At 42.1% G+C, this 12,706-nt stretch overlaps 1 protein-coding gene across 2 annotated transcripts in view; it reads left to right on the forward strand.

Annotated features, from left to right (window-relative positions):
• LOC137630515 (uncharacterized) overlaps nucleotides 1–12,706 on the forward strand; it is a 155,328-nt gene that overhangs the window by 101,425 nt on the left and 41,197 nt on the right. For both annotated transcript variants that reach the window (XM_068362023.1, XM_068362024.1), the window contains exons 5-7: nucleotides 797–943; nucleotides 1,926–2,082; nucleotides 9,186–9,351. In XM_068362023.1, the coding sequence (XP_068218124.1) occupies nucleotides 797–943; nucleotides 1,926–2,082; nucleotides 9,186–9,351 (470 nt within the window). The remainder of the gene's footprint in view (nucleotides 1–796; nucleotides 944–1,925; nucleotides 2,083–9,185; nucleotides 9,352–12,706) is intronic.

Genomic DNA, 12,706 nt, shown 5'->3' on the forward strand with positions numbered 1-12,706 from the left:
ACAAATATTGAATTTTGAAAGTAATTTGTATTTTTCCTAGCTATACAAACCTGAGTCCTTTAAAGTTAAACTTTCCACCTCAACCACCCCAATCAGTACTGTACTAAGCCAAAGGTCAAGAGTGAAGTCTTCACTTGTTGTTAATTACCTCGGTAACTAATTCAACAGCCGTTCTAGCTCCGCTGAAGATATTCCCTATTTTAGTGGAAACAGGTTTGTACAGATATGAGAAATGAAAATTACTTATAAAAATTTGTATAATAGAGGTATTATAATCAAAGGTAGATACTATTAGTCTTTTAAAGATTTATTGTTTAAAAGTTGGTATATTTAGAAATAGAGGTAAATATATTTGAGCTTTTAAATTCTACTATCCAATTCAGTCTTTTTATTAAGTTTTTTTTTATATAATTTCAAAGAATGACTGCAACTCCTGAGCTCAATTTTACATCACTGCTTATTGAAAAGTGTTGATGTACAGAATATTACAAGTTTTACTCATTCTAGTGAGGTATGCCAAACAAAAATCATGTTTGAAACCAATGTAGCTTGAATTAAGCATAGTCTCCAAGATGTTAGACTCAAATGTAGAGAAATCTTTGGGTCAACATTATTGATTTGACTTAAATACTGTACCCTAATGGCCATTTAAAGTAAGGTACCATAAACCTTTATAATTATAATGATTGAACTAAAATTAGCCCTGAACTTTTTGTGGCAAAGATTCATGTCCAGATAGTAATAGGACGTTTAATCAATTTGCATTCCATCATCCTTAAGCCCTTTTTATTTTCAGGGGACGCCAGAATTTCAAAGAGTTGCTGGAGCTTTCAGAAGAAATTGCCTTTCTTACAAAGAGGTTCATTATGCCTCCGCATAGCACCAAAGCCAGAATTGGTTCTCTCTATGCCTTATATGGATTATACTATAAGCACCCATTCAGGTAAAATAGTTAAGATTAGCTGCTCTTTGAATGTTAAAGTTTTTAAAAGCCTCCTTTTTATTTTCATTTAATAATTATTCATAGATATTTATACAGTACTGTATATAAAATGCATTTATAACATGACAAAAATAGCTTTTGATGAATCTTACCTACTGCTAGAGAGTTATTGGATCTTTTGACTGGCCAGGCAGTACTACATTGGATCCCTCTCTCTGGATAGGGCTCATTTTTTCTTTGCCTACACTTTCATTGAATAGTCTGGGCTGTTCCTTACACATTCTCCTCTGTCCTCATACATCTGACAACACTGAAATTACCAAACAATTCTTCTTCGTTCAAGAGGTTAACTACTGCACTTTAATTATTCTGTGGCTACTTTTCTCTTGGATGGACAGAAGAGACTCTCTAGCTATGGTAAGCTGCTCTTCTAGAAGGACACTCCAAATTTAAACCATTGTTCTCTAAGTCTTGTGTAGTGCCATAGCCTCTGTACCGTGGTCTTTCACTGTCTTGGGGTGGAGTTTTTTGGCTTGAGGGTAAACCCTGGCACACTGTTCTATCTTATTTCTCCTCCTTTTGAATATTTAATAGTTTATATATGAAAGATTTATAGTAATATTGTTACAGTTTTTAAAATGTTTTATTTCAATTGTCCATTACTTCTCTTGTAGTTTGTTTATTTCCTTATTTCCTTTTCTTACTGGGCTATTTTTCCTTGTTGGAGCCCTTGGGTTTATGTCATCCTGCTTTTCCAACAAGAGTTGTAGCTTAGGTTGTAATGAAAATGATAATGATAACGATAATAATAATAATACAGTATAGGTCATATTGGTGATATCCATGAGTCAAGAACTTTGTAATTCAGTAATAAGTAACAAAATGATGTATTTATGTATTTTATTAACATATTTTTTTAAGGTAGGAAATGTTTTGTATATTGAGGAATTATAAAATTAACCCCCTATGAATTTTCCCACAGAGCCTTCTTCAAAATTCGGCTGCTTGGGGACGAATACGAACAGTTGGTGGAATTGATTAGACCATATCAAAGTAACCCTGAAAACTATGATCCTGCCTACATATTTCGTAAATTAGAATTAGATGGGGCCATTCTTCATGTGGCAGCTTCTTTAGAAGTAAGTCCAAAGAGAAAGTTGTGTTTTTAACATAATTTTCAAAAGAATTTTCTTTCAGAACAGTATTGTTGTATTATCTGTAAAATAAGTAGTTATGTGCTTTAAAAAAAAATTAAATATTCGTGTAGTCAATATATCATTTGTTTTGCTAGTTATATATGTTGTACAGTACTGTATATTTCATGTTCGAAGGAATGAGGGGGAATTCAAGATTTTCCAGTGCAGATTGTAAGGTTTGTTTATTTTGCATGTAGTCATCATTATGTTGATATTTTCTTTTGGAATAAGATTTTTTGCATTTTAATTTACTACTGGTGTTTGTTCCATATCTGGAATACAATCCTATGCTATTTATTATGGCTTATTACTTTTAGTGAAGCTAGAAGGACGAGCCATTAAAATTGAAGTGAGGGTTAACTACCCATTCCTCTAGTTAGCAGGGGTAGGGGGTGGGTAGCTTGCTACTGCTCCCGCTCACAAACCGGTGATTTAGCTCACTTTGCATTTGGCTCGGATGGTGAACGGTTGTTGCTGTTTTTCATCCTTCACCTATTTTGGACTGCCATTAATTCCTTTTGTTTGTGCTTTCTCTGTGATTAGTGTGTGTGTGTTAACTTTTGCGACCATGCATACTTGCCCAGGACTAGAAGGTTGGCCTTGTGAAATCTTCATGTTAGCCGTGGACACCGATCGCCACAACTTTTGTTCCGCCTGCAGAGGTCAACGTTGTGATAGTGATAACAGATGTAGTGAGTGTCGGGAGTGGTCTGCCTCCCAGTGGGAAAGATTTGCGCGACGGCGGAAGAAGTCAAAGCGGGATATTTCTCCTACGAAGGTTTCTTTGAAAGGGGGAAAACCCAAGATCTCTTCTGCTTCCTGACCTTCCTCCAAAGCTCCTGCTCATTAGGTCTCTTCCAGGAGACTATCAAGTAAGAGCGTAGCCCCTTTAATTTATGGTCAACCCCGGTCCTCAAGAAATGGTGTTGCTTCCCTTAGCAAACGGCCCCACATCTCCCCCCGGGTGAGGCCTTGTTTCTGTTTCCCTTTTTACAGTTGTGGTTGTCCTTCGGGTTTCCAGGTCTGCCCTCCAAGGACTCCCTGTTGCAATTCATCATTCATGGTGTCGGCGCTCTCCTGCGCTTCATTACTCTTCGGCTCTCCAGCTCTCCTGCTCGCCAGCGCCCTCCTGTGCACCAGCGCTCTCCTGTGCTTCAACGCATCCCAGAGCGTCATCGCTCTTCATTGCATCAGCGTTTACCTGTTCGTCAGCGCCTTCTAATGTCCCAGTGATCTCCTGATCGCCGGCGTTCTCCAGCGCATTCCCGCCATTCTAGAGATCAGAGTGACTCAGCTGGCCAGCACAACAGCGCTCTCCAACTCATCAGTTGTCCCCTGCGCAGCTGTGCTCATGCGCATTGATGTTTTCCTGCACGTCTGTGCTCTCTGATTCGCAAGTGTTCTCCTGCACGCCAGCGCTCTCCTACTCAGTGCCTTACTGTGCGGCATCACTCTCCTGCGCACAAGGGCTCTCCGGCTTGCCAACGCACCAGCGCTCTCCTGCGCACTTGCGCCAAACATTCTCACAGGCAGAAAAAACTTCACATTGGAGAATTTGACAGCTCACTGTCGCCCCATTTCCCTCCCCGCAAACGTATTACAGCGTGACCGCCTGGAGAAGGGAAAGGAGGCTCCACAGAAGGTTTCAGGATCCCAAAGATTCTGTCTTCAAAGGCAGACCCACCACCGCAAACATTGGTAGAGACTCCTCACAGGGAACCTTCGGTCCCTTTCCCTTTATGGGATCTTTTTGATAGTGCATGGTTCAGTGCCATGGTCAGAGCAGAAGTGTAACCCTTGGGGCCTGCCATGTCATCTTGCTCTTCAGTGACCTCCCATCCAACGGCACCAGCAGACCTACTAGCTTCATCTCCCATAAAGAGAAGAGGAGTCCCAGACTCAGTAACATCCTCTAGGGTGAAACTAACTCCTGTTAGGCCTTCGAGGCCTGTTCTTCCTGTTTCTTCTGCCGGACACTCTCCTACCTCACCTCTGCCGAGGGAGTCGAGCGAGGCTCGGACTTCCTCCCTTAAACCTTTTGAGGAAGTTTCCCTTCGCACGGAGAGTTCTCCACCACCGACAGAAGTCAGGAGGGACAAACCCATCTGGCCTTTGATGCTTGAGTCCTACCTCCTTCCTCGGAAGGAATCAAAGGATTCAAAGACTCTTCAAGGACCTGCAGGTCTGCAGGAACCACCAGTCACTCCATGGCCGCGACCCACCCCGAGAGGAGCTCTCTAGGGTGGGGGGGAGAAGGAGTCTTCGCTGCTTGTCCCACTTCGGAGGGGGAGCAAAAAGAGTCGGAACATTCATTCTGGCAAGTCGTGACTCTTATTAGGGGACTCAGTGGGTTTAACAACCCGGAGATAACGCCACGAGAGGGCAAAGACACAGTTTTAGACTGTCTTTGGCACTCAGAAGCCCTCAAAGACCAGTGCAGCCTTGCCCTGGTCTCAAGGATGCCCAGGCTAAGATTGCCCAACAGCTCTCCAAGCTCTCCTCTTCCCAACATTCCGGCTCTACCGCCAAGCTTCTCCCACCTCCTCGCATCCAGCAGAGGAGATATTTCGAGATCTTGGATGAGCCTCGTCCAGCTCTACCTTTCCATCACTCTCTGGAAGAGCTCACAAAAGGAGTCTCTCTAGAGAGGCTCTCCAGCCGTCAGGTCTCGTTCTCGGCATCCGAGATCCTCAACCAGGGGAAGGTCACAAGGTATGCCATACAGGCTACTTCATGGCTTCATCTGTGATTGGGATCCTGGGAATCCTGGTGCGAAACAAGGAATTCTCCAAGGAACGCACCAGGAAAGCAATGGAAACTTTCCTTCCCTCAGGCACTCGCACCAACGAGTTTCTCGCCCATCAATTCTCGAACTTATGGGCGAACACCATTCTGAAACGTCGAGATGGTGTGTCTGAGAGATTCCATCAGCCAAGATTGCTAGGCACAGGAATTCCTCTTAAGAGGGATCCTCTCTTTTTGAGTAAAAGGATGTGGAACATGCTGCTGAGAGATGAAGTACCACCAGGACTCCCTCCTCCATAGGGCTTTGACATCCAAGCCCTGTAAACCGCCAGCTCTTCAGCAGTTCTGTCCAACAAAAAGCATGACGAACAAGACGGCAGTGAAGACAGTGGTGTCTAAAAAGCACTTTCCGACCAAAGACAGGAAAGGCACAAAGTCATCCAGGGGAGGAAAATATCCTAGAGTGAGCGACCGAGGCTGCAAACTCTAGGAAAGGCATTCCCCCATTTGTCCACCAGTGGGGGGATCCCTACAAAATTGCTGAGACAGGTGGAAGCAACTCGGGACCAAACCCTGGACAATCTCCGTGATTCTTTAAGGGTATCGCATCCAGTTCACAACATCTCTCCCTCCCCTGACCAGGAATCCAGTGTTAATAAATTCCTTTAAGATGGGATCTGCAAAGGGGCTAGCCCTCCGGGCAGAAGTCCAGACCCTGTTGAAGAAGGGCGCTATCCAGGAGGTCCTTGACAAGTCCCCAGGCTTCCTTAGTCGACTCTTTCTTGTGAAAAAGGCGTCTGTAGGCTGGAGACCTGACATCGACCTCCCAGCTCTGAACAAGTTTGTCAAGCCAACTCCATTCAGCATGGAGACGGCAGATGCAGTTAGACGAGCGATAAGATCAATGGACTTCACGTGCACACTGGACCTAAAGGACACATACTTCCAGATCCCAATCCATCCGTCTTCAAGGAAGTACTTTCTTAAGATTCAGCCTAGACAACAGAAAATACCAATTCAAGGTGCTGTGCTTTGGTCTTTCCACAGCACCTCAAGTCTTCACCATAGTGTTTGCCTAGTGTCATCTTGGGCACACAGGATTGGAATCCGTCTCCTCCGTTATCTGGACTACTGGCTAATCCTAGCTGACTCGGTGTCAACCCTTCTTCAACACCGAGACAAACTTCTGAGATTTTGCCAAGATCTGGGGATAATGGTAAACCTTGAGAAGTCCTCCCTGCTTCCCACACAGAGACTGGTATATCTAGGCATAATAATAGACACCAATCTCCACAAAGCCTTCCCATCAGACATCAGGATAACGAGGCTGAGAAAGGTTGCAAGACTCTTTGTCAGACGAGAAGAACTTGCAGCCCAGACACCTTTCATCTGTGGCCCTTCTAGTTCCCAATGGTCACCTCAGGATTCGATCTCTCCAGTGGCGCTCAAGTCGAGGTGGAATCAGGCCTTCGACTCTCTGGACATCCTGATCCCCATGGGATCAACGGAACAGACGACCTCGAATGGTGGGTGTCAGACGAGAACCTACGAAAGGGAGTGGATCTTCTCGTCCTCCCCCCCAGATATGATGCTGTTCTCAGACGCTTCAAAAAATGGGTGGGGGCCCACATGCTGCACCACACGACCTCAGGCCTCTGGTCAGAGGCAGAAGAGTACCTCCACATAAATCTCCTAGAGGTGCAGGCCATCTTTCTGGCCCTTCAACAGTTCCACCAATTCCTGGCTGGCCACTCAATGGTGGTGATGAGCAGCAACACCACAGTGGTGGCTTACATCAACAAACAAGTTGGTACCTTTTGTCAGCCCCTATCCCATCTAGCAGAAGAGATACTGAGGTGGGCCGAGATTCACTCGATACCACTGTCGGCATGCTTTACTCTAGTCAAAAGGAATGTGCTCGCTGACAATCTGAGCAGAGCATCGCAGATAGTGAGTACTGAGTGGTCTTTTAATCATCTAGTAGCTAACAAAGTCCTGACTTCGTGGGGTTCTCAGACTGTGATCTCTTTGTAATGGCCCTGAACTTCAGCCTCCCGTTGTACTGTTCGCAGTCCCAGACCCCAAGGCTCTCTGGCAAGAGCATTCCAACAACGGTGGTACAACATCGACGTTCACGCCTTTCTCCCGTTCTGTCTGATGAGGAGGGTACTCAACAAGGCCAGAACATCGGTCAACCTCTCAATGGCTCTCATAGCTCTGCTATGGCATCATGCTTAATGGTTGCCGGACATTTTGCAACTCCTGACGAAGTCTCCAAGAGAACTCCCTCCAAGACACAATCTACACAAACAACCACATGCCAACATTTTCCACAAAGACATAGCTTCGCTACAATTTCACGCCTAGTTATATCCAGCATCTCCTCACTCAGAGAAGATTTTTGCAACAAGTTGCGAGCAGGATGTTTGGATACCAGCGGAAATTATCAGCAGCAGTCTACCAGGCAAAGTAGAAAGTCTTCTGTGGTTGGTGTTGTGGAAGGGGTATCTCTCCTCTCGATGCCAATATTCCAGTAATAGCAGAGTTCCTCATGTATTTGCAAGGAAATACACCTTTCAGTCTCGGCGGTTAAAGGCTATCGCTCATCCTTAAGCCTTGCCCTTAGACTTAACGGAATGGATATTTCCTCATTGCTAGAACTTACCTTACTCATACGGAGTTACAAAGTTACCTGTGCTCAGTCTGAAGAGAGACCCCCATGGAACGTGGTTCCAGTTCTCAGGTCTCTCAAGAGACCTCCCTATGAACCATTACGCCAGGCAACCGAACGCCACCTGACTTGGAAGGCAGTGTTCCTACTAGCTTTGGCTTCGGTCAAGCTAGTCAGTGAACTTCATGGTCTCTCATACATCACCCATTCAAGAGGATGGGGAGAGGTAACGTTCGGCTTCATCCCTGAGTTTGTAGCTAAGACTCAGAATCCGGGAGTGGCAGGTCCCCTATTCGACTCCTTCCGGATTTCAAGTCTCTGCTCTGGAACTGATGACCCTGATCATTTTCGTCAGCACAGGGAGGAACGAGGAGGATCACTAAAAACACCATCTGCCGGATTCTGAAGGTCATAGATCATGCCCAGAATCCAGACCCTCCATCACGTCGCCCCAGAGCCCACGTTGTTAGGGGCATAACTACGTCTCTAGCATTCAAGAGGAATTTCTCTGTGACGCAGGTTCCATAGTCTTGGGTGTGGAAATGTCAGAATGCGTTGACAGCCCACTACTTGCAAGATGTGACCCACAGGAGGCTCGATACATTCTCTATCGGCCCTGGGGTGGCTGGACAACAGCTGGTATAGTACTTCAACCTCCTTATTGGACAAGTACCAGAAGGTTGAAGGCACTGTTACCCGGTTTTAGTCTGCGTGAATGAAAAGGTTTGACTGGCTCTTATTTTCTTCTTCATCCTCCCCTTTCTTGGGGAAAGCAGTATCCTGGGTTCTTTGCACAGGCTGACCTCAAACCACTGCATGTAAACTATGTTTCCTTGTGTTCCCAGTATTAAGCTAATACAGTTGCGTCCATATACCCTGGTGAGGTGGTATTGGGAAAGTCATGCTTACAACAGTTTTTCTTACAAAGACTCTGAATAACTTTTACCTGGACAGTTACACTTCTAAAATATCTCACACATAGCTAGCGTTGGACATGGACCTTGTGTAGAAAGGTTTAGCGTCATGCAGGGACTCTTTGTTTTTGGTACAAACCTATTCAAAATAAGCGAGCCCCCGGGTAAATCCAAAAGCCAGTTTGGCAGGGACATCCATCCTTCTACTGGGTGAGTAACCCCTAATAAATAGCGAAGGTTTTATTCCAGTTACGGAACAAATGATAAATTCGTAGATAATTTGTATTTTTCCTAATGATACAAACATTTAGCTATTTAAACAAACTTATCCGCCAGCCTATCCCTCATGAAGTCCTACCTCCAAACAAAGTGAGGTAAATCACCAGTGTGTGAGTGGGAGCGGTAGCAAGCTACCCCCGGTAACTAGCGGAATGGGTAATTAACTCTCGCTAAAATTTTAATGGCTTATCTTTTCAGCTTTGGTAAAAGTAATAACCCCTAATAAATAGCTAAAGGTTTGTATCTTTAGGAAAAATAATAATTATCTACAAATTTGACATTTATTCTTGTAAACAAAGTTAATACATTTGATAATTTTATTTGTCTTTATTTTTAGTATAACTTGAAACATTGAATCTTTTACAGAAGTTGAACTGGATTAATCTGAGTTATTGTTTAGATATTGCTTCTTCATGTATATGATTTTGTTTTTACAGATGGGCATTGATTTTTATAATGCTGAAAGAGAAGCAGTAGATATCAAGTATGAGTCTCAGCGACTTGCTAATTCTTCGATTGTCGCAAGAACATTGTTGCCAGAGGTTTTAGAGGGAGATGATCAAATACTGAAGCAGTATTACAATACAAAAGTAAATGTGGCTGGTAAGAATTATTTTGTTTTTAAAGTTTCAGAAAATTTTAAGTATTACATAAAAATACTAGAATAGAAAAGACCATATTTTATTCAGATATAGTCAGGCCTCTTTTTATGCAATTTCTCCCTTCTCAATTTCACTGACATGCAAAACAGAGAATCGCAATGCGTATTAAATAAAAAATCACATGTTTGCGATAAAAACTTGTGGCGCGAGGACTTCAAATAGCCTGGGGTGGCCTATGTGGTAAAATTCTTGACTGGTGATCGCCAGACTCGGGTTCAAGTCTCACTCAAACTCATTAGTTCCTTTGGTTGCTGCAACATCACCATCCTTGTGATCCAAGAATGGGGGCCAGGGGGAGGTAGCCAATAGGTCTGTCTGCTGAGTCATCAGCAGCCATTGCCTGGTTCTCCCTGGTCTTAGCTTTGATGAAGAGGAGGGTTATTATTATTATTACTAGCCAAGCTACAATCCTAGTTGGAAAAGCAAGATGCTATAAGCCCAAGGGCTCCAATAAGGAAAAATAGCCCAGTGAGGAAAGGAAATAAATAAATGATGAGAACAAGTTAACAATAAATCATTCTAAAACTGTAACAATGTCAAAACAGATATGTCCTATATAAACTATTAACGTCAAAAACAGATATGTCATATATAAAGTATAAAAAGACTCATGTCAGCCTGGTCAACATAAAAACATTTGCTCCAACTTTGAACTTTTGAAGTCTAATGATTCAACTATCCGATTAGGAAGATCATTCCACAATTGGTAACAGCTTGAATAAAACTTCTAGAATACTGTGTAGTATTGAGCCTCATGATGGAGAAGGCTTGGATATTAGAATTAACTGTCTGCCTAGTATTACGAACAGGATAGAATTGTCCTGGGAGATCTGAATTTAAAGGATGGTTAGAGTTATGAAAAATCTTATGCACATGCTTAATGAACTAATTGAACGACGGTGCCAAAGATTAATATCTAGATCAGGAATAAGAAATTTAATAGACCATAAGGGTTTGTATGCTGATCATGTATATATATATATATATATATGTGTGTATATATATATATATATATGTGTGTATATATATATATATATATTATTGATATATATTTTGGGGGGGGGGGGCTCAGCCATATCGTCCTGATTTAAGGTTCCTTTAGCAGCTTTCTAAGGGATATTTAGCTACAGTGATACCCCCAGAGAATTGACCATAGGACTCCTGGCAAGAGTATCCTTAATATGATTCTTAAGGATATCGCATAATATCAGGGGACGTATTTCTTGATACGACACATAGCAATCTTCACCCTGAATAGAGTTTTCTCTTTGAGGGGGAAGAGTGGCGAAAATGAAGGGAGGCGTTATCAAGGTTACCCGGTGGATCCCCTCCCGGTACCACCCAGGCGAACTATTCCTTTTGTAGTGGCTAATTAAGCATGGTGTTTCTCCCAACTGCTCTCAGTTTTGTTACTATTACAAGGATTATTAATGTGCAATCTCCCAGCATCTTTATCCTCTGGAAAGTTGAGTATTTAATCTATTCTGAAGAAGTGTTTTAATTCTTTCATTCTACCTTGTTTTGAGTATTGTTCCCCTGTCTGGTGTTCAGCTGCTGATTCTCATCTTAATTTGTTGGATAGAAACATACGGTCTATTAAATTTCTTATTCCTGATCTAGATATTAATCTTTGGCACCGTCGTTCAATTAGTTCATTATGCATGTTGCATAAGATTTTTCATAACTCTGACCATCCTTTATATTCAGATCTCCCTGGAGAATTCTATCCTGTTCGTAATACTAGGCAGGCAGTTAATTCTAATAGCCAGGCCTTCTCCATCATGAGGTTCAATACTACACAGTATTCTAGAAGTTTTATTCCAGCTGTTACCAAGTTGTGGAATGATCTTCCTAATCGGGTAGTTGAATCAGTAGAACTTCAAAGTTCAAAGTTGGAGCAAATGTTTTTATGTTGACCAGGCTGACATGAGTCTTTTTTACTTTATATAAGACATATCTGTTTTGGACGTTGTTAATAGTTTATATAGGACTTATCTGTTTTGACGCTGTTACTGTTTTTAGAATGATATATTGTTAATTTATTCTCATCATTTATTTATTTCCTTATTTCCTTTCCTCACTGGGCTATTTTTCCCTGTTGGAGACCTTGGGCTTATAGCATCTTGCTTTTCCAACTAGGGTTGTAGCTTGGCTAGTACAGTGAACCCTCGTTTATCGCGGTAGATAGGTTCCAGACGCGGGCGCGATAGGTGAAAATCCGCGAAGTAGTGACATATTTACCTATTTATTTAACATGTATATTCGGACTTTTAAAACCTTCCCTTGTACGTAGTACTGTTAACAAACCACCCTTTAATGTACAGAACACTTAATGCATGTACTACAGCACGCTAAACTAAAACAGGCACAAATATTAAAGGCGATTTTATATCATGCGTTTCCTAAACACCTAAAAAGCACGATAAAAAATGGCAACCAATGTTTTGTTTACGTTCATCTCTGATCATAATGAAGAAACAAACTCATTTAGTGTACACATATATGTATAGGTTAGTTTTTGCATCGATTATATTGATTATACAGTACTGTATGTTGATTTTTTTATTACCAATGTTTTAGTTTACGTATTTTTCTTAGGACTTCCAAATGAAATCTTTTTCTTTATGACGCCGCCTGAAACGACGGCGTGTACGCTCAGTAAACAACCACGCTCAGAACAAACAAGGCATTTAACGCGCATGATGATAGTGATAAATAATGATACAGTACATACAGTATTTACAGTAAAAGCATTTACAAAATATGTTACCTTACAAATATAAATAATACAGTATTGTACGTAGCAAAGCAGGAAAACAATTTACGAGAGAGAGAGAGAGAGAGAGAGAGAGAGAGAGAGAGAGAGAGAGAGAGTGTTTTTTACGTACGTAAATGTAAATTTTAAACAAAAAAAAATATGATAGGTTACAACATGTAGACTTTTAAAACCTTCCCTTTAACTTAATGCATACAGTACGTACATTACTAAACTATAAAACAGGCAGTAAGAATATTAAAGTAAAAAATAAAGATTGTTACTGTACTCGCCACGAAAGATGAATGGTGATGGCGATGAATTTGCTGCACAGTAGAAATGATGATGATGAAGCTGATGATGTGTTCTACTGTGCAGTCAATGATAGTATTTTACGTCTCTTCAGACGGAGGTGTCTTTTCCTGGGACACCTCTTCAACTTCTTCCTGGGAAACTTCTTCAATTTCTTCCGAAGGCGTACTAGCAGGAGGAACTGGCTCTTTTTTGCGAGGCTGGAAGAACATTGTGATCGGAAGTTGTT

The sequence above is a fragment of the Palaemon carinicauda genome, chromosome 38 (genome assembly GCF_036898095.1).
Source record: "Palaemon carinicauda isolate YSFRI2023 chromosome 38, ASM3689809v2, whole genome shotgun sequence".
NCBI classification, from domain to species: Eukaryota; Metazoa; Arthropoda; class Malacostraca; order Decapoda; family Palaemonidae; genus Palaemon; species Palaemon carinicauda.